Raw genomic sequence first — 21,694 nt, 5'->3', positions numbered from 1 at the left:
AGGGGCGCGACCGGGGGCTCCGCCGGCCCCGGCGGACACCCCGGGCCGGGGGAGGGAGGGAGAGGAGGGGGGAGGCCAAGTGCTGCCCAAGCTCTTTGGAGGATGGAGGGTTCGGGCTGTCACTCGCCTTGCTCCTTCCCGGTCTCCTCCAGGCAGCCCTGGGCACTGGTGGGGATCCTCGGAGGGGATCAGCTTTCCGCAGCAGAAGGCAAACGGGAGTATCACGGGAATGGAACAACGGGGTTAGTCGTGGCCCAGAGAGACTTCCTTACCTACGATGGCACCCGTTTTACTGTTACGGCTTTCAGTGGATGGATAAAAGGTTTAGTCTTCCCTGACAGTTGCTTGTCCTCTGTTGCTTTGCTCTGCTTATTCCGGCTGCTGGGAATCCCAACAGTGCAGTGATAATAATAGCGTAGTCTTTTGCTCACATGGACAGTGACCAAGCTAACAGCAGTACTCCCACAAAGTAACATTTAACTGCCCGCAAAGAGATGACACTGACATATTTGATAGCTAGAGCACTTCTATTGCACACAGTTATCCAGATAACTGGTGTGCTCTTTGGCTAATTGCATGATTCTGTCATGTGCAACAGTAAAAATAATTGATTGCTTCATTTTCCAGGGGTTCCTCATAATGGATTTAAAGTGGAAGTGGCCAAAGGAATAATTCTTCATTTGGCAGATGAGGTTACAAGTTGGTTACCTGGCGACCGGATTGTCATTGCCAGTACAGATTATTCTATGCACCAGGCTGAAGAGTTTAATCTCCTTTCTTGTCCTGAATGTAAAAGTAATCAAGTGAAAATAGATGGTATGAAGTATTTTTATCAAGGTGATATATTTTATAAATATTTTATATTTATGTTGTCTTGTCTTTTACATTCTACATTCACTTGTCTTTTTAGCTAGCTTTTATCCCATAAGCACATAAACATCATGTGATCTGAGGGCCCCAATATTATATTTGGACTTGAAAGTTTGACCAGAGACAGCAGTCCTCTTTAGAAGCCAGGGGAAGAGCTGATCTCCTCTGGCATCAGATGCTGAGAAGTGGCCATGTCCCCAGATGTGGTCATTGCTTAAAGGAAAGGTGTGCACTTGCTTAGAGCAATGAGATAGTGAAGATGTGGTGCTCACCTGAATAAAAACGTTTCTGATTTTTCACAGGCAGCCCACTTTATCTTCATATTGGAGAAGTCATAGACGGCGTTGATATGAGGGCAGAAGTTGGTCTTCTGACTAGAAATATTCTTATTCAAGGAGAAATGGAAGACTCCTGTTATGGCCAAAATCAGTGTCAGTTTTTCTCCTTTGATACATTTGGAGGACATATTAAAGTGAGTAATTTTTGATGCATATGCCTGTAGGTGGTTTCAGGGAGTTTCTTTCCTGGTTTGTAAACAAGCAATATAATGCATGAAACTGCCATTGCATCTGGGGGAAAAAATACACTTGTCTACGAAGAAGGTAAAAATTCAATGGCCCCTTTTGCAAAACTAGACTTGCAATGAGTCTGTGCCGTTTTCTTCTTCGTGTATGCAAAAACGTACCCTCCTCCAGGGTAGAGGGGATTCTTTAGAGCACCCCTGTCAGTAGAGTCAGTGTGAAGTTACAGGGTTCATGAGATGTCACTGAAGAAATCGTGGTTCCTGCAGAGCAAACCTGATCTCTTTGTGGCTCAGAGATGTGCTGAGTCTTGCCCTCTTGTGCTTGTTTCCTCTTAGTTGTCCCACGTGTTCTTGGGGGGCAGGTGCAAAGTCTTGCTGTTGCAGGAGCTTTGTATAAAATTTCTTCTCTACCAGCTGGTGGAAATTGGGGAGCTGTGCAGGTCTGGCCTAAAATCACTTGACAGAGATAAAGCTGCCAGGAAATAGAGCCTGGTGGTAAATGCCACCCCTTTCTGCAGCTGGCAGGAGTGCTCTGCCTATAGCCATGTCACACATGGCTGTTGCTAAACCCTGCCTGTGCTGCTTGGCAACTGGTCCTGGGCAGCCCCGTGCCCGTAGGTGCGAGGCTGCTGGCACGCTGCTCCGGAGGTGCTGCGCTGCCGTGAGTCAGAGCAGGGAGCTGACACCTCCTTCTGGGATCTGGCTCTGTTTCACTCCGCAAACATGTTGCCTAATGAGAAGGGGGGAAAAGTGTGTTTCTTTCTGTGTGTGTTTATATTGTAATGCCTTATTTGGATCTACATTTGTCTCAACAGATCCTAAGGAATTTTAGCTCTGTTCATATATCAGGAGTGGAATTAAAGAACATGGGGCAGCAAATCCTGGGCAGTTACCCTGTGCATTTTCACTTGGCTGAGGATGTGGATGAGAGAGGAGGGTATGAACGCCCAACGTACCTTGACAACCTGGCTATCCACCACTGCTTCTCTAGGTGTGTTGCCATACATGGAACTCATGGCCTTCTGGTAGGAAACATATTTTATTAGTACCAAGTTCATTTCTTTGCTTAGGCACTGCTAAACAGTAAAAACCATTTGTGATGCAAAGAGAAATTAGAATATAGAAACAAAGCATCTTTTCTCCAAGAAATGTCCTGACTGTCAACTTCATTTGACTGGTGTTCAGGTTAGGACTGTGGTTCTGGTAGTGCAGCTCTTTGAAATAAATTTCAAGTTCTTAGTATTGCCTAATCAATATTATTAATGGTGTGATGAGATGTAGTGAAATCTTTGCCGTAGTTATTTGGACAGTTTGTGATAATAGGAACCTTCATTTAAAATTGAAGCAATGGACTTTAAATGGTCCTGACTGAAGCAGTGGACCTTTAATTTGCAAAAGAGAGAAAAAAGACAGGGGTAGTTCAAGTCAGGGCTGTGTGAAATACATCCAAAAATATTCACATGACAAAGGGTATGAAATAGGAGAGGGACAGACCCAAACAGCCCTTCAGTGCCAGAAAAGCCCTCAGGAACTTGGCTTTGACCCAGATCCTCACAAGGGCATTGTGGGAGGAACTTTAAAAAACCCACAGAAAAGCCATACGTGTCCCAGCTGGAGAATACAGATTGCTACTGCAGTCCTGACATGTCCGATTGCTGTGTGCTCTGCAGGACCCTGAACAGGGTTTTGGTGTCTGTGGGCATTTCCTCATGCACCTGATGTGTGCTCAGGCAGAGACACTCCCTGAACTATCCATGACCTCCTGTGTTTTTCCTGACAACCTTTTCTCAGCCCTGGACACAAAGCTCTGTAAGACATGATATAGATGTACTCTGGTGGGACCCTCACATGAAAAGGTTCTCCCTGAAAGGATAAATTCACAAAAAATGTGATGTTGGACTTGTGCAACTGGGAGCACTATTCATGTGTCCTGAACTGGATTGACATTGTCCAAATCACTCAAGGTAATGATTGCCTTCTCGTATACGGGATTTGCTCTGGCTGTGGAGCCTGCTTTTGTGTGCAGAGCCCTTAGGCTGCAGGAGACTTGCCCAATATGTTTGGATGTAGTTCAATTTGCTTTCTTCTCGTATTGGTATTAAACCTCTGGAATTAAACGAACCTGCCTGGGATGAAAAATTAAGCCTTATGCTAATATTGGTCCTGAGAAGAACTGTGTGGTCTTGCTCTTTATCAGAAATGAGGTTGTCAAGGATTTATCTGGATGCGTGGGGCGCAATAGTTGTGAAATCAAGAATCCAAGTGTGAGATCCAGCTCCCCTGCCTGTGACTGCAGAGGGATTTGTGTCCATGAATCAGTGAATAGATTTTATAGCAAAGGTTAAATATGTGATTCTGTGGAAGAATCATGTGGTTTCAATACGGTCACGTAGATAAAGAGTAATTAAAACATAGAAGAAAGCCTTGCTTTAAAATAAATTGAGATAATTTGCAGTTCCGGAGAAGAGCATGTGTGTCAGAGCACGGCAGTTAAACAACGTGGACGGATACCTGTTTTAGCATCAGATTATGGAACTCCAGCCCCTGAGGCAGAACAAACCAGATAGATAGGTGGTTTTTTCATCCCTCCTGTCTTGATGGTTTAGAGGATGTAATTTTAGAAGCACATTGCTGGAGTGCTGTTGTTTGTGCTTTGCTGTGTCCAGGTCATACGGCGCTGTCTGCGAGGCCCTTCTCCCATCTGCTGCTCCTGCGTGCCAGCCTTGTGCCGCTTTGCCAGCCAGCAGCAGCGGGGCGCGCAGCTTGGGTTACCCACCGCGGCTGGGACACAGGCTGCAACATGCCCCTTGCTGCCCTGGCACACGTCAGGCGTATGAAGACCGCTGTAGTCTTTCATGTCTAACGTTGCAGTGCATAAAGGTCACTTATATTGTGTTGCTGAACTATATATAATTCAGTGTTTAGAGGCATTTTAATCAGCTGGTGCTGGACACCCCAGCGGAGCTGCAGCCCGTGTTGCGGACAGTGTATCGTGCCAGCACGTACAGTAAAATGCTACTGTCACAGTGCTGCAGGTGGGCTCGTTTCCAAGCTTGTAGTTTCTAGCTGTGGTACGCCAGCATTGATCAGTGATTGGGCTTTTGATCTGATGGCATGGACCCTTATCGTTCAGTGCAAATGGAAGTGATCTTCACATTAGATCATTTCTGGTTAGAAGAATGATCAGTATAGTTTCCTGTATGTAAGTTTTCAGGGCTGCCATGTGTTTCTGAAGCTGTGACTAATCATATTAATTAAAGTTTTGGAGACAAGGCTGGTTTTTAATGCAGCTGTCTGAAGCACAGATTAGCCAAACTTCAGCTAAATCCAGAAGAATGAAACTCTACAAACTGAAATGCTGTTTAAAACAGCGAGCGGTTTGTTGTTATGGTTTCATTCCAAAAATACTCTTCCATGGCCTCCTTAGCACAGTTTCTGTGCATCGTTTGGAAGGGTAGAAGTGGCCAGGTTTACTGTTCTTAGCAGGTTGGCAAGGACACTTGTTCTCTAAATCCATTTCCTATCTGTATCTCCAAGACTCAGGTGGTAGCGACACGTTCGGTGTCTCTGCATGAAGATTCTCTGTCACCCTGAACTACTGTGCAGGGTCTCAGTGGATTTCCGAAAATGTTTCAGTTAGGAGCTGGATGCTTGGTTGTGTTGTGCCTTATTTTTAATTCTCTCTTGAACACCTCATTAGAGCAGACACAGGAGCAGCAGATGACAACTTTGAGGGGTAACTGCCAGGAAAACAGTGACATTCAGCAGAGATGCACCTACAGGGACTATACTGTTTGTGACTCCAGATGTTACGTACAGTTGCAGCCCATTAAGGGAAAATCACAGGATATGAACCTGAAATGGATTTAGTTCAAGTATCCCTCTGCATGCAGAAATAACCAAGTATGTTAATATTAGTTAATCTTGCAGTCTTACACGGACATAACTCTGACGTCAACAGGAATCTTGTATGCCTGAAGAGAGAATAAATACGCTGACAGGGATCATTTGAGTACAAAGTTAAGGTTTCAGTAAGATTTAGTAACAAATAGGCGGTGTTTAAACTAGCCTGATGTAGTATTTACATTTAGAAGAAGGATTTCTGAGCTTATCGCCGTAAGATTTTTACATCAAAGGAGGCTTGTGCTAAGCCCTTGTGGTCAAATTAGGGTTTAATGCAATATCCCTGTGCATGTCAATTAATATTAAATAGGCTGAGACAGTAAAATACCATCATTGCCCAAGCTGATTGTTACAGGAATGAAGTGGCCCTGCACCTTCTGAGAGTGGAGAAGAAAGAACAGAAACCTTGTTAATGTAAATTACTCCACATGGAGCATTTTAAAGCATTTCTTATTTGGGAAGTGTTGCAGTCATGAAAATTTCTGGATTAACCATCCTGACTTGTTGGTTTATCGTGTGATGCACACTTATCTTTACATAGATAATCACTCTGTGACACTGAATCAAATATTCTCTCTCAAAGCTGAGGGCAGTTTTACTTTGTAATTTTCCTGTAATTATGCATGTGATCTTCCTTGGGGTAATTTTAATAGCGGTTTCTGTGTGTAAGATCAGTCCCCAGTTATGCAAACTGCATGTAGTTAGAGTTACCTCCAGACTGGTGCCTCTGGAGCACTTCTTGCTGTGCAGAGGGGTGGTGAAACAACTCCATGAGTGTCTGAGGAATTTATTGAAAAGCAGATCACATCAGTCATAGTTGCTCCTGCTGTTAACATTGTGATCTATGGCCTGTATACCTTTTTTTCCAGGTTAAGGACACCATTGGCTATGACACTCTGGGGCACTGTTTCTTCCTGGAAGATGGGACGGAGCAGCGCAATACATTTCATCACAACCTGGGCCTCGTCACGAGGTCGGGGACGCTCTTGCCTTCGGATCGCAATGAGGCTATGTGCCTTGCTATCCGCAGCCACGTCTATGGGAGTTACGTTCCAGTGCCAAGCACTGATTGCATGTAAGTGCTCCAGGAGCTGTAGTCCGGCTTTGCACTTATATTGTACTTCATAGCTGGGTCCCAAAGAATGCAGTGGCAAAACTTTTGAAAGGTGCTATTTGATATTAAATGAAAAAGTGTAGCTTTTCCGATTGTTTTAAGACAGTTTAGCTCCTTGACCATGTTTTGCGTGTGACGGTATCCATTAATACCCACATGAATCCTAAGCAAGGAACATTTGCTGCTGGTTATTCCTGTCACTGTTTCCTGAAAATCATAAATACAGTAGAGAACTTTGTTCATTTCTGAACCTCTTTCGATTCTTTTCAAGCAGGATGGTGAAGGCTTCATGAAATCTTTCTGATAAATGCAAGTTACTTCAGCCCTGGTATAGGCTGGCAAAAATAGCACTTATTACAACAGGAGTTTTTGCCTTTTTTCACCAGGGTTGAATTGGGGCTGGAACATCTAGAGTAAATTGGTCAATAGTACATGAGTGCTTGAATATCTGGAATGCCTTAGGAGATTTATTGAGAATACAGGGATTAGCATAAACTGCAGTGCACATCATTTAACAGTAAGCAATATCGCAGTATAGCTGACCAAAGTTAGCTTCTGAGCTGTAACAACTGTGCCTTGAAGACCCAGGTGTTGGTCTGGCTAGTGTTAGCAAGCAAGAACAGAGTTTAGCCAAAGAAACATTTATTTTCACACTTTCAGGAAGAGGATGCAGCAGCTAGACTCTACTTATTTTAATTTATGTAAATAATCCCATGGAATTGATTACAATTATTGCTGCTGAAATACTAAGGTTGCTTGTATGGTTAATACAGGTTTATTTTGCACCTTTTTAGTGGTTCTGTTAATCCAAAGGAGTGTGGATTCTTGATTAGGTAGTAATTAAGGTGGATAAAAACTGAGACCTTCTGCTTAGAATGATCAGATTAATTGGTACAGTCATGAGAAAATGTTTACAGTGTTTTTACATGTGGTCTTTATTACTGTAAAAGATGTTATCAAATTGTTGTGGTTTAACCTGGCAGGCAGCTAAATGCCACAGAGCTGCTCGCTCACTCCACCCCTTCCCACCAGTGGGATGGGGAGAGAATTGGGGGGAAAAAGAAGTACAGTTTAACCATAATAATAATAATAATAATAATATAATTAGTTGCTCACCACCTGCTGACCGATGCCCAGCCAGTTCCTGAGCAGTGGCCCCTGGCCAGCTTTCCCCCTAGTTTATATGCTGAGCGTGATGTCATATGGTGTAGGACATCCCTTTGGTCAGTTGGGGTCAGCTGTCTCAGTTGTGTCTCCTTCCAGCTTCTTGTACCCCCAGCCTACTCACTGGTGGGGTGGTGTGAGGAGCTGGAGAGTCCTTGACTTAGTGTAAACACTGCTTAGCAACAACTAACACATCAGTGTGTTATCAGCATTATTCTCACCCTAAATCAAACCACAGCACTGTACCAGCTACTAGGAAGAAAATTAACTCTATCCCAGCTGAAACCAGGGCACAAAGTAAGGTGACAGATGACAATGTTGTCATAGCTGTAGCTGGCTTCTGTTTGTGCCACTACTGATCTTCCCTCTGAAGCAAAAACTCCTTATCTGAAGAAACCTCAAAATAATATCTATCTCCTTAATCTCCTGCTTGATGAGCCACTTGCAGCTGGCAAGGACATTTGTTTTGTTTTCCACATAGAAGCTTCATAAATCCATACAGAATTCTCTACCTCCTGCCATTGCCTCTGAAGTTCAAAAAAACAAACCAGAAGTTCACTTTTCAGGCATTTTCCAAAGCTGCTAAAAAAAAAAAAAAAAAGAAAAAGAAAAAAAAAGACATTGGGTTTCCTTAAGCTGCATTTAACAGTCTTATATAATTTACAGTAGGTTCAGCATGTGGCTCCATAAATGAATATGTCTGACATTACTAGTTGGTTTCTTTTCCTTAAAGAGTATCATTAAAAGGTTGTGTGGAGTTTTAAAGTCAATAGGAGAGTTGTGGCTCAAGTCCAGTGCAGTGCTATGAAAATGTATCCCTTCCCGTTTGGTAACTGCTTAGGATCATTTTGATTCTGATTTTTCAGGGCTGTCAGCACATTCTGGATTGCAAATCCAAACAACAACTTAATAGAGAATGCAGCAGCTGGTGCTCAGGTAAAATCATTTAATGGCAAGAGCTAGGCTTTGCCTGCAGTTCCCATATATTCTGCTCTTATTGATGTCATTAGTGCGAGGGCAATGAACTTTTAGTAAGCCATTGTAAAATTTGGCTATGTATTTTGTCTCTGTTAAGGACATGTATTTGCCTAGAGTTTTCATGCTGATTTCTCTCACAGCTGTGGCTGGAAACAATGTGTGATGTCTTTTAGCAAATGTTGATTTTTATTAGTAGTTAATAGTTAAATGCCCAATAAAATGTTATATTTCTATATATAAATATATACCCAGTCCTTGCTATTATCTCTGTTGTTTACCCAAATCATGTTTGTGTTTAATGTGCCTGTCCAGAGAAGGCTGTGCTTTCTAGTAAACCCCCACAATATATGCATTTTTAAAACCCATGTGTGTGTGCTCCGGGGACCCACTGTGCATGCCAAAGGGTAAAGTGAGAGGTGTAAGCGTACGGGCTGCTGTGTGTCCCTTGGGACTCGCATGTTTGGCAGGCTCAGGTTAGAAATCTGAATGGGAAACCCCAAGTTTCCCAGATAACCTGTATCGTTAATTGCAGTGTCCCGTTTCTCAGACCTCCTTTTGTCTTTTAGGATGTCGGGATATGGTACATCTTTCACCGGGTGCCCACTGGACAGTCCGAGGGGCAATATCCAGAGGGACAGGCTGAGCACACCCCCTTGGGAGTATTTTACAACAACAGAGTCCACTCCAATTTCAAGGCATGTGGATGATTTTTATATGTTCCTATTAACATAATAGCATGGCATAGGGCTGACCGTGTGGTACTCTGAAATCAGGTGACCACGGGTGTCTTACATTGTGATAAAGAACCTTTAACACTGTATCAGGATACAGTCAGCTTTTGGGAGTGATGCTCTTTGTAATGATTAAAGAAGGAGCTGAGCAGAATGGGGGTCCCATTTCAGGCACGTGACTTGGGTGCCTGTGTTAGAGGGGATGTGCCCAGGCCATAGGTACACCTACAACTCAGTGAGATTTAGGGAATGACAGGTAGGTCACTGAGCACTGCTGTTGGCCACAGTGCTGCAAGGAAATAGGGGGATGTGCAAAAGTCATTTGTGCCGTGGCCTGCTCATCACCTTTGAAAAATGAGACCAAAAATTCAAGGGTAAGTCCAAGAAAAACACTTCCCCCCAAGTATACTGTTGACATGAAAACGTAACCTGTAAGCTATAAAAAGCATTTTTAGTTTATTTCTCAGGATTCTAGATTGAAATCAGTGCTGTTCTCCGTGCCTTGTATATTTTACATCTTGGTCCATGGGAGCTGCTGCTCTAGCCCAAGTCTTTAAGTTGGCTACAACAGCTCATGTTCTTTTTTGACTGTCGGGGGACTCGTCACTCTTTATTTAAAGCCTTATTCTTAACAGCATTGTTTTTCCAAAAAGTTATCAAGAGCTTGGCAGAATCCCTTACTGCTTTCTGCGAGGGAGAGAGAGAGTGGGAGTGCCGTGCCTTGCTTTGGGTCAGAAGACAGCCCTAGATGCTGATGCATAACATATGGCAGGGCAGGCTCTGTCCTGGCCTCAGCGTGCTACATCCTGTGCTCATGTCATGCAGAGCAGTGCCAAGTGACACTGAAAGGGAAGAGAAAGCCCAGGCTGCAGGCGCTCACTGTGCCTGCTTGCACTGGCTGCCCATGTTCTTTGATAAAAATCTGCGACCTCTAGTCAGTGTTGGGAGGTCTGTTAAATAACTGGAGTGGTGCATTTTCAGGCTGGTTTGTTCATTGGAAAGGGAGTGAAGGCAACAAGAGCCAACGCTGAAGATCCCAGAGAGTATCTGACTCTTGATAATGCCAGGTAAGCTTGTGCTATATGGCTAAGTATTTTGGATAGCTGTATTGCTTCTTGGCTTCTGCGTTGTATTTAGCAGATCATTAATTTAGCCGCCTCATTATGGCAGGGGCATCTGAAGAAAAACACACAAGCTATCTCTGATGTGTAGAGGCAAATTCTTCATTGCTCTGCACTGAATTATTTATGTTATTGCTGACCAAAAATGATACAGGCGCACTTGGGGTTATGAGGACTGTACAGTGAAGCATGTGGAAAGGGATCCAGATCCCATTAGTCTATTAGCGTGTTTGTAAACACCAACATTTCTTATTCATTACTTAGAAGAACTTACATCTGAAAGATGATGTAAGAAGCTGCTGAGTCTGGTCTAGGATTAATGAGGAAAATAAAGTAGCCTCAAAGCTTTTTGTCAGCTGCTTTAAAACTTCTAAGTTTCCTTTTGCAGAGTGGAAACAAGTAAATAAAGGCTGTTTTCTTGCTCACTGCAGCCCTATGGGTTTACGTGAGGAGGCTCTGGAGGAAACCACCCTCTGCTCCTGGTCAAGCCTTGGCTTTTTTCCTCCTCCATCATACCCTGTCAGTGCCACAGATGATGCTCCCTTATGGCTGAAAGGAAAGGGTGACTTTGTGTGCCTCTGTGAGCCTTCCCTCAGATGTCAGGGTCATCCCCTCAGGCACTGAGGAGGCAGGTCCCGTAGCACCTCAGAGGGAAGAAGGAGGGAGAGAGGGTAGACTCAGAAAAAGCAGTGCTGATTTTTTCCTGAACGTGGCACAACTCTATCGTTAACAGCCACTGTGGCCTGCAAGTAATTGAGAATCACACAGTTCCCAGGGCAAATCCTTTTCTCTTGACAGCTTCTCTTTCAGCAGAGACAGAAGCATGTGGAGGTCTGGTCTGTACACACAAGGAAAACAGCTCCAATTACTCCATTATCTTTGTTGAATGAGATTCTTGAAAGTGCCTGATTGATTTTCTAGCATCAACCCAGGGATTCTCAATGGGCCTTGTAAGGACAATTACAAAAGGACCCCAGTGACTTGGGAAAAATGTTTTCTATGCCGCTAAATCACACTGAATCAAATTAATGGGTAGCTCTGGGCCTGTTGAAGTCTATTGAGAGATCACTGGTTGAGTTCGCTGGGACCAGAATTTCAACCTTATGAACATTTCTTGTTTTCTGCTTTGTACCAAAGCACAGAAATTAAATCAAGCTAATAGCCTGACTCTGATACAGGGCATATCACCTCTTTAGGCTCATCACACCAGTATTTGGAAGCCAAATGGGGTGTGCTGGGCATGGCCCCCTCTATCTGAGGTCGATTCCTGTGTCTCCTGTGCCACATTAACTTAGCTCCTTGCTTCAGGTTTCATCCACACCAAGATGCTGATCCTGAAAAGCCGCGAGTTCCTGCTGTGATCAATGGTCTTATTGCTTTTAAAAATAATGACCACGGGGCCTGGGCCAGGGGCGGCGACATTATTTTCTGCAACTCAGGGTAGGTTACTGTAATTATGTGTTATATCGTTCCCCCCACGGCAGACATAAATCGGTCTGTAGGCCAAAGTCACTGCAGACATGCCTCATCATTTACACCATTGTGTTTCTTCTGTCTCAGGTTTTCAGACAATGGAATTGGACTCACTCTGGCAAGGTAATTTCTTAAAATGGATCTTCTTCTCGTTTTCCCCCACAATGTACCAGGCTCACGAATGAATGCTGAGACACTCCCCTGGTAATTACTGTAAGACATGAAAAAATCTCACATTTCCCTCCCAGACCACATCAAGAGGTCCCTGCGCAGCCGTTAATACAAGAGGCAATTTAGCCTTTCACTCTTCTTGCCTCAGCGTGTCTGGGGAATACATTGTAATGGCTGAATATTTCCTTTTGGAGTGTAGGTCCTGAACCAGTAGACTAAACATCTGACTCTGCATTCAGGGACACGTTTCTTCTGCTCTGGCCCAGTGGAGCAGCATTGCTCACGTACTGCCAGGACAGGGTAGCTGGGATGGTCCCACATGGTGGCACAGCAGGTCTCCTGCCTCCTCTGCTGGTGTCTACCACAGTCCTGCTGCTCTCATCAAAACCCCTCTTGCAAAAGACTTGAAAAAAAAAAGAAAAAGCCATATGCAAAGCCTGCTGCTGGCAATGAGAATCAGTGATATTTAGCTCTTGTTTCAGGGGTGTATCTAAAAATGTGGGAAAGCATCTCAGTATAGAGCAATTATATACATGCAGGGTAGAGCTGGTTACTGAGACTAAGTTACCTGTATTAGCGATACCCAAGCACTAAGCTGCCTTGGCACTAACTTGCTGGTTTCTAAAGAGATTTTAAAGCAGGCTGTTATACTGGTGCGTGCACTTTTTTTTTCCAAATTAAGGAAGAAATTCTGCTATGTCTGTGGTATAGTCAAAAGTGTTAATTAATTGGTTATGCCGTGCTGCATATTCACCTGGCGTTTCTTTGCTTGTAGTGATGGGACTTTCCCAACAGATGAAGGCTCCAGCCTGGAGGTTACACGTTCAATTTTTGTTGGAGAAAGCAGCAACTTTGGCTCCCAGGGAGGCCAAAACAGCTACTGGGGGAAAGGGGCAAATGGAGAATACAGAACGCTGCCCAGAAACAAGTGAGTTGTTCTTCTGCCATTTTTTCTTGGTGTTAACAGGAGCTAGAAGAAAAGCCTCAGGAATTAATGTGACTACGAATGAGTAATTTATACTGGGTGTTTAAATTATTGTGCAGGCCAGAAATAATAAGCATCGGAATAAACTCACTCTTCAGGCCAACAGCTTGAGAGCATTCTTGACTGAATGTGTTTGATTTAATTTTCTGCTTAATTTATTAGTCACTGGAGAATGGCTTCAAGAACATGAAAGATACTGAATGGCTTTTGTGCAGTGCTTCAGTAGCACAGCATCGAGTTGATGGCACAGCTCCCATACACCGTGCCACCATCCCTCCTGCCGGAGTAGCTGGGCAAACATGACTGGTTTGACAAAGGAGAAACCATTTTTCATCACTGCATCTTATTTCTCTTTCAATAGCTGTATGTTATTTTCTGTTTTGATAGCAGCACAGCCCCCTGTCTAGCAACTGTGGTGCCTACCCACGTACACCTAGCAAGGTGTGCTTCCCCAAGCCTAAGTTCTAACCCTAATGTATGTTTTTGGTGATGCTCACCAGCTGTTAAACCCTCTACGAGGAGTATAAAATTAAGTAATAAGCAGTACTCAGCAGACAGCCCTGACCTCCCGACTCAGCCGTGACTGGCACAGGAATTAGATCTGTGTAGGATAGCAAGAGTTACCAGAGCTGTCCTCAGTTGTTACTGGAGGTGTTATTTTAATTGCAATCACAAAAAAACTTCTTTGCAGTTTCCAATCACTTGTGATATTATTGAGCAAGATACTCTTGGAAAGGATTGCTCCAAATTGCCTGATATTTGTCCTTTCATTACACCATAGTGAAAAAAACAGGGTGTAGGGGTGGTACCAGAGCCAGCTACTGGGATAATAGCTCTGTAAATTGAAGAAGATTTGGTCAAAACCCCCTGTTTGTGCCTGGTTTTTCTAATTGGCAAAGTGTTTCTGGATCTCTGGAGCCAACCAGTAAGAATAATCATCAGGGCTGGGGAGGATTCTGGGCCTCAGTGACCCCCAGGCTGGAGAGAGCCTGTGCCCGTGTGCTGTCTGCTCTGTGGCTTTCATGTCTGAACAACTCTTTCTGGACTCAGTAGACATTGACCTACCATTCTAGCTACTAGCCAGCTTCATTGCCACCTGTGAAGCTGATGCAGGCCACCCTTTAATCAAATACAGCCAGGGCCAGCAAAACTTGGCACCTTCTCAAAACAAACCATGGAAGGGGCAGGTCCTTACCTGTGACTCCTGTAGTGTCTCCTTCAATGCTGTTGAACATGTACAACATGTCCACAGCAATACAGCAGAAATTGCTTTTCTGTGCACAGTATCTTCTAGGGATCTCCTGTGAAATGGCTTGTAGGGAGAGGAGAAGCTGTGCTGCACTGCTTCATACTTGCTTGCAAAGAGATACTTCCCTCCAGGGAGTCTGACTGATCTAATTTTTTCAATCACACTGATGTTTTCCTGAGAGACCTGTCTATCCTCGAATAGGGAACCTGATGGCAATGCTGCCACACAGCCCTTTGGGTCTTCCTTGTGGTGTTGACCTCCTGAGTGGCTGGGGACAAGGGTTTTGAACTGCTTTACATCAGCTTACAAACCTTAGATGAGCTTCTGAGGGTTTTTTTTTTGGCTCTTGAATATTATCCAGTAGATGATGTTCAGCAGAGTTCATCTTCCGTTAGCTGTGTGATGAGTGTCCAGATCTCCGATTTGGGAAGGAAAAGGTGGTTTAATTACTTGTTAATATATTTCTGTGCCTCCAGGAGAAAACAGAGTTTGGCCAAGCAATTAACACAAGACTATTTTTGTTTTTAAATCTCACAGGACATTCCCTATTCGTGGATTCCAGATTTATGATGGGCCTGTCAGGATGGCAAAATGCACTTTCAAGAAGTTCACCCCGACTGTTGACAGATACTCAAGTGCCATTGGATTCTTCATGAAAAACTCCTGGCAGATAAGCCCACAGAATAACGTGTCCCAGATTCTGATGGAGAAAAGTGTAAGTAAGAAAAGCAGAAATGTGTGCTACTAGTGTGCAAGTTTTTGAAGTTTTTAGAAGCAGCGAGAGATCTATCCTAGAGCAGGAATTTCCAAACAGTGGTGCATGTTACATTGGTGCATACCATCAATTCATTTTGAAACCCTTTTTTTTTTTAAATGAAGTTTATTTGTAAGCCAGTAAAACGTGACAGTGTTTTATGCCTGGGAAGACATACATAAAAAAATCTGTGTTAGAGGAAAGTTTCACCTTGTAACCAGAGAGCCAGATCACCACTCTTAGCAGGTGCAGCATTACCAGCTTATATATGCTGAGGACCTGGTGAGGACCTGCCTCAGAGGTAGAAAGGAACACAAACGCGATGTCAGGAGACAGTAAGCTGCAATACAATTCTTACACAGAAACAGCAAATGAACTTTGAAGCAAAACCATGACCCAGTTTCTGGGATCAGCAGTGAAATTCCTGTTGAGCACAACAGGGACTTCCCTTGAGCAGTGACAGGAGAATGGAGCTCTGTATCTCTGCCTTGGAGAGGAGCCTTAGGATGCTGAGCAATTCCAGTTCTCGTCCTGGATTCCTGCAGGGATCCTGGCCCTGCACACTTGGCTTGGGAAATGATAGATTCCACCTGGCTCGCTCCCAGGGATCATAACCTCTCCTTAGCTTTTTTCAAACAACGTCCATGCTTGTTAGGAAGTCCATGAACTGTAGTAACTTTGGCTTGAGGTTTGGCTTTATCTTCAGGAAAATTTCCATTGCTCTGGGATTGACCAATATCACTCCCTCTGGCAAGCAGTTAGTTTGTCTGTCCCCTCTCTGTTACACTTCAGACCAACAACAGGAGGGTATTTCATGAGAGGGTGACGCTGATTGCAGTCACTTGACTGCTCCTCTAAAGAAAACACAGTTCCTGAGCACTTCGGTAAAGAGATCTTCATTACCTCAGATGCTTTAGGGACCCTTGGAACAAGAATAAGGGCTAATTTGCTGTATCTTCTTTATGTCCTCCCTTGGGGAAATGGTTATAAGATAACCATGGGTAACATGAGTGAGAAAATCAACCGGAACTGGGGAGGGGAGCTTAGAGAAAAATGTATTTTGAAAAAGTTTGGTCAGTGGAATGGAAGGGAGTGAAAATTTTCCTCCAGTAATGGCTGTAGGACCTTGTCCAACAGAGTGATTTCAAACAGATATCTGTGCGCATCAGCAAAGTGGTGATTACATCTTGAAGGGCTGCAAATGCAGCTCTTTCATACAGTTGCACCACTTGAGGCCGATGAGCCTGTTGAATATCCCAGCATTCTATGTCTGAGAAGCAGTTTAGTACTGCAACACCTTTAAGACCTGAGGTTTTCAAGGTAAAAATGGTAGAAGACCTAGTAAATACTTCTGCAGAGCAAATTAAAATGGTATAGTGTCAGCCTATTACAAAAAAAAAAAAATAACAACATTATCCCAATAATTACTTATTGTATGGACATTTCCAAGAAATATCGATTTCGCAGAGCAAATTAAAATGGTATAGTGTCAGCCTATTACAAAAAAAAAAAATAACAACATTATCCCAATAATTACTTATTGTATGGACATTTCCAAGAAATATCGATTTCTAAAGTCGGTATTTTGCCAGCTTAAAAACTACTTATGTTTGTAACCGCCCACATCCCAGCACTTTTCGCTTTGATTCTGTTTTGTCTGGATTGAACCCATATGTGCTAAATCAGATTTCAGACTTGAAGGACCACAGTTAGTTTATTGTTTTGTTGCTAATTGCTACGTGGGACAATATGTCTTTGACTAGTTACGATAGGGCCTGTAGACACTTTTAATTAATTTTCCATCTCCAGGCTTCACTTTATTACTTTTTAAAGGGTAGCTAAGTACTAATTCCCTAAAGGACAATAATTTTACAGTTGTTTTTTAAAGAAGAAATTAAACATTACCACAAGTTGTTTAGTGATGACAAAACTGTTAGTCATGCTGAAGGAGTAATTGTATAACTAATCAGACTAATCAGCAGATTGGTTAGACAACAAAATAATGAAGCCAGTCAGGTCTTGTTTGGTTCCAGCATAACAGTCGAGTAGAACAGAAGATTTAAACATTACAACCCACAAAGTGTATTCTAGCTGCCTTCCCATTGTCAAACCGAAGTCTCACGTATGAAGATATCTGTACATTTACCAATAGCAATGTTATTGCCAGGCCTGTCTGTTTGTTTGCTTGAGAAAGGTGCTTTGTCAAAGTTATTTCATAGCAGTAGATGGTCTTAACTCAGCTGAGGGCTTGACTGATGGTTGCAGTCCCCCGTAGATCTGGTTACTGCCAGTCAGTAGGACTTGGAGGGCTCAAGGAGATGGCTCCAGCCCAGAACAGAGCCGTGCCCAAACAGGGCACTTGTGCATGATTTCTTAGGAGACCTGACGTATCTCTTTTTAGTCACAACATAGCAGCCCATTCATCCCTCTGTCCTGGTGCTGCACAGCTCCTGTAGAGTGAGGTGAGGAGCAAGAGGCTGTACGTGACCTGTGGGGATCCTGTGAACAAGGCCACCTCTAGCAGGTACAGAAGACTCACAAACTGTCTCAATTCACATCCATTGCTAACAGTCCCTCTGGTTTTTCCCTGCATCCAGGAGCTTAGGGTGGATTCAAGTCTATTCTACTCCTAGCTGTGCCAGCACTATGGCGTCTCTGAAATTACTTGTGTGAAGGAAATCCCAGTGGGTTGTGTTGGGTGGGTTTGTTGTCCCCAGAAGAGCTCAGAGGGGCCAGCACTGTTTTCTGGCGGCTGTGGTCCAGCAGCTCCCATGGGATTGCACTTCTGCCTAGCTAAGAGAAGGGACCTTTCTAATGTTGTCTTTACTATGTTTAGCCTGTGTTGTCTTAGTGCTGGGTTTCTGCATCAAAGCAGAAGTTAGCCAACAGTTCATGACGCGAAAAAGAAAAGCAGAGACTAAGATAAATTGCAAGTTTGTTATCCCCTGAAAAAAAGGGCAGAAAAAAACCCCAACCCAATCCTGAAGAGCCTCCTGACCAAAGGGAACTTGCAGGGTGAGGGCTTGCATCCCTCCAGCAGAGGAGAAGCCATGCTAACGAGGATGGAGCCCATGAGTCGTCAAATAGAGGAAGCTTCACACTGGTAGAAAGTGGTTTCCTTAAAATGATAACAGTGATACAGTGACATGGCTTTTGTTGGCAGCTTGTGCCAACGCTTGAATCTTAGAAGTTTCAAGCTATTATGCTGTTTTCCAGCACATTATTTATTTTTAATATAGAAAATGGTTTCCACTGCGGTCTTCAGGGCTTGTCTGCAGGTGTGTTAGGTGTGCTGACTTTAGACAAGTTGAGTTAGCATATTCCTAAGAGATACTCACATAACCACCATCTGTCAGGTCACCCTGTCAGGCTTCAGGTAGGTAATTCAAGTAACCTTTATACTACGTCACTCCCAGATAGTCCACGCCTAGTGACAGTTAATAGTAGAGAGGTAGCTAGACATGACGTGTCTCTGCACCCTCTTCTAGCTCATTCCTAGCTCCATGCAGAACACCTGATGAGCTCAGACTTTGCTCATGTGAGTCCACCTTACGTAATGTCATAGCTGTAACTGCACACCCAGTGCACACCTATCCTGCAGCATGCAAAAGTAAGGTAATCTTGAGATGGATCAAAGAAGCGTCACTACTTATTTCCGTTTTGTTTCTGACCTTCAGCCTTTTTAGAGGAGGACATTAGAGATCAGATTAGTGTCAGCATCAGACTTTCTGCTGCTGAATGTTAGCACTGAGAATGTTAATCAAACGTAAGCTGTACTGGCTGTGCTTTAGTTTGTTTTGAAGGACAGCTGACTTTGTTCTCCTCCCCAGTGAAGTGCCCGTTTTCATATTCAACTCCAGAAATGCACTGTCACAAAGTATTTATAATGGAGCTTTGAGCTGCAGCACAGTGTTTACATTTTTTTAGTATCTCGTCTTTTATAAATTAAAATGAAAGAAAAAGAAAACAACGTTTGGGATCCTTCTACTTTGCCAAGCAGCCTTCTGGGCAAAAATTTCCTGTGGAGCAGTGAGAAAAGGTTTTAAAACACTCAAAAATACACATTAAATTTCCATGTGTTTGAGCCTCCTTTAAATGAGACTGCTTCAAGTGTTTACGAGACTCGGACAAGGAGGAGGCAGAAAAATGGTTCTAGGCTCTGATTTCATTTTAAAGAAATAAGGACTTTTATTCTGCAAGTAGTTCTTGCTGCAGTGGTCATTCTTTTTAAGCCAATGGGACTTTCCGTCTAACTCAGAACCACAATGACTCTCCTATTCTCCTAAGCTGTTCTGTTTATTATTGTTTAAATAAAGCCTTTAAAGCCCTTAGTAAACTTGCAGCCTAATCCTGCTGACCCTAATTCTTGCTCATGTGCACACTCCAATTAAAATTAGTTGAGCTAAATGGAACAAATTACAATCCTTTGGGTCGGTGAGATCCAGTCACTATTTATGCTGTCTGCTTTTATACACATTGCTGCAGGATTCATTCAGAGTGCTTGACCTGAGGTAATTATTTTTTTGTTATTTCAGAACTTAATCTTCACACATTGTAATAGTTTTCTCTGCAGACGTTAAAATATTCCATGCTTTTTTGACGAACGTCTGCAGTTTCCTTGTTTTCCTGGGTTTTCATATCAGGGCAGATTCTTTTATTTAGCTACTGAAAAATCTTGAAAACAGAGCTATGCATAATGAGGCTAATGCTGCTTCCTGTTCTTTCTTTTTCCTAAAAAAACTCTTCAGGGGATATATTAGAATGTGCACAAGAGCCGGTTCTAAGGATTGCTGTCATTTCTATGAGTTTTATAAGGTTTTAGGAGGAAAAAATATGAAAAAAATGGCACTTACAGAACCACTTAGAACAGCCATTGAAAATATATGAGAAAATTCACCAAATAGCTAGTTTCTTCAATCTCAGCTGTGATATTCCTCAGTAAATTTCATAACCTTCCAGTACTTCCCTACCCTTTGAGTCATCCTCTTCCTTTTGCCACCACACAATTTATTGCTGTGAAATTTCAAGGAATACAAGGTTGTGTGGGTGAGTGTCAAAGAACAAAAAGTCTCATTTCTGTGAAAATATCTCCTGGGATTAAGAAATGAGAAGGAAAACCAATACAGCGAGAAATTTTTCTAAATAAATGAGACAAAACAAAACTCTGTACTCAGGCAATAGACCTTTCTAGTTCCATCTGTATCACTGTTTTGGCTGTTAAACCACTGCAAACCCAAGTTCTTACTTACAGCTAACCAGTAACTCTTCCTCTTATTTTCTCCTGCTAGGTTGGACTGAAAGTGTTTTTTGGAAGATCGGGCCAGTGGTTTGGAAACAATGATAATGATGGTGACAAAACATCTATCTTCCATGATCTGGATGGCTCAGTGACAGGGTATCCGGACACTTTCATTGGCAGAGCCGACAACTATTTGCTACGTCATCCTGGATGTTTGACTGTTCCACGCTGGAACGGGGTGATGTGTACCGGGAAATTTGCACAGGTAATGGGGGGCTACAGACAGCATCGCTGGGAGTGTTGGGTGGGTGTCCTCAGACAGTCTGCTGAGAGGTGATGGAGTAAAACCTACTCAACACTCCGTAAGGTAAGAGGTGGATAATAAATTTGGTATAATTTTACTTCTCTCAGTGTTATCTTCCAAGGACTTGGTAAAGCTCCTGTTGTGTAGCCACCTGCAACCTGTGGCTGTAAGGAGCCCCATCTCTTCCCCTCGCCCACAAGATGCTGCAAGTTGAAATTGAGTTTGGGAAAGTTTGGTCTTTTCTAGTTCTTGCTTCCAGGCATTTGTGCACTCTGTCATGGGGCTCTAGTGGATAAGTCTGGTGAATCAAGTTTCAGTAATGGAAGGTGTTACTTCTCTGACACATCCCACTGTGGTCAGGATGGTGAAATGGGTGGTTGAGAGACAAATTCACACTTATTTCCCATCCAGAAATCACTGACTGGGGATGATCGGTCTTAGATCAGGGTGTTCTTACACTTTCACAGCAGTTTTCTTCAGCACAATTGAGTTAGAGACTTTAACTGAGGTGTCAACACCTTGGCAGAAAGGGCTGCAAATCCCAGGTAACCATTCACTACTCTTGTCTCATTGGGAGTCAGTAGACATTGCCCTGACATCAGCAGATACAGTGTGGGATGAAAGTACCTGAAGTCACTGAAGACCGGGCAGTGTTAAAATTGCCTCAGGAGGAGCAGCCTGTCAGGGTGCCCTTTTTAACACGTGGTTTTGTGAGTGTGGGGATTAGCAGAGACTGATTTCCTACAGTTGCACCTCAGGATGGGTTTCAAACTTAGACTTGTGGATTTTTCACATTGGGAGATTTCTGACGGTGCTTTCTCTGTGGCTCCTCTGATGTTTAGTAATGTGTGGGCTTGCACTTCGGACAGTTGGATGCAACCCTTTGCCCGCCTTTCTGCAAGGAACTTTTGGGAATGCAATTATCTTTGAGACCTCTATGCCTACATAATATCTGCACAGTCAAATCCAGATTTCATATGTCTCCTTTAGCTAAAAAAGATTTATATGCCTTTGCTTTAGTTGCACAGCAGGGAGCAGGAGCTGCTATTTAAGTGTCCAGACGCCAGACTTACAACCCCTGGTTTGCTATTGACTAGGCACAAACAGAATTTGAC

At 43.3% G+C, this 21,694-nt stretch overlaps 1 protein-coding gene across 1 annotated transcript in view; it reads left to right on the top strand.

The window, feature by feature from the left end:
- The first annotated feature begins 102 nt into the window (after nucleotides 1-102).
- The window catches only part of LOC104495751 (transmembrane protein 2-like), a 47,643-nt gene continuing 26,051 nt past the window's right edge, over nucleotides 103-21,694 (top strand). Inside the window, exons 1-13 of the mRNA XM_010138761.1 lie at nucleotides 103-322; nucleotides 628-816; nucleotides 1,173-1,342; nucleotides 2,209-2,418; nucleotides 6,166-6,371; nucleotides 8,441-8,510; nucleotides 9,119-9,247; nucleotides 10,265-10,350; nucleotides 11,713-11,844; nucleotides 11,965-12,000; nucleotides 12,824-12,976; nucleotides 14,820-14,997; nucleotides 20,325-20,540. Of these exons, the coding sequence (XP_010137063.1) occupies nucleotides 103-322; nucleotides 628-816; nucleotides 1,173-1,342; nucleotides 2,209-2,418; nucleotides 6,166-6,371; nucleotides 8,441-8,510; nucleotides 9,119-9,247; nucleotides 10,265-10,350; nucleotides 11,713-11,844; nucleotides 11,965-12,000; nucleotides 12,824-12,976; nucleotides 14,820-14,997; nucleotides 20,325-20,540 (1,995 nt within the window). The remainder of the gene's footprint in view (nucleotides 323-627; nucleotides 817-1,172; nucleotides 1,343-2,208; nucleotides 2,419-6,165; nucleotides 6,372-8,440; nucleotides 8,511-9,118; nucleotides 9,248-10,264; nucleotides 10,351-11,712; nucleotides 11,845-11,964; nucleotides 12,001-12,823; nucleotides 12,977-14,819; nucleotides 14,998-20,324; nucleotides 20,541-21,694) is intronic.

Source organism: Buceros rhinoceros, unplaced genomic scaffold, assembly GCF_000710305.1.
Source record: "Buceros rhinoceros silvestris isolate BGI_N320 unplaced genomic scaffold, ASM71030v1 scaffold1196, whole genome shotgun sequence".
In the NCBI taxonomy this organism is placed as follows: domain Eukaryota; kingdom Metazoa; phylum Chordata; class Aves; order Bucerotiformes; family Bucerotidae; genus Buceros; species Buceros rhinoceros.
Note: the sequence above shows the minus strand (reverse complement) of the source record. Positions and strands in the feature narration are given on the sequence as shown.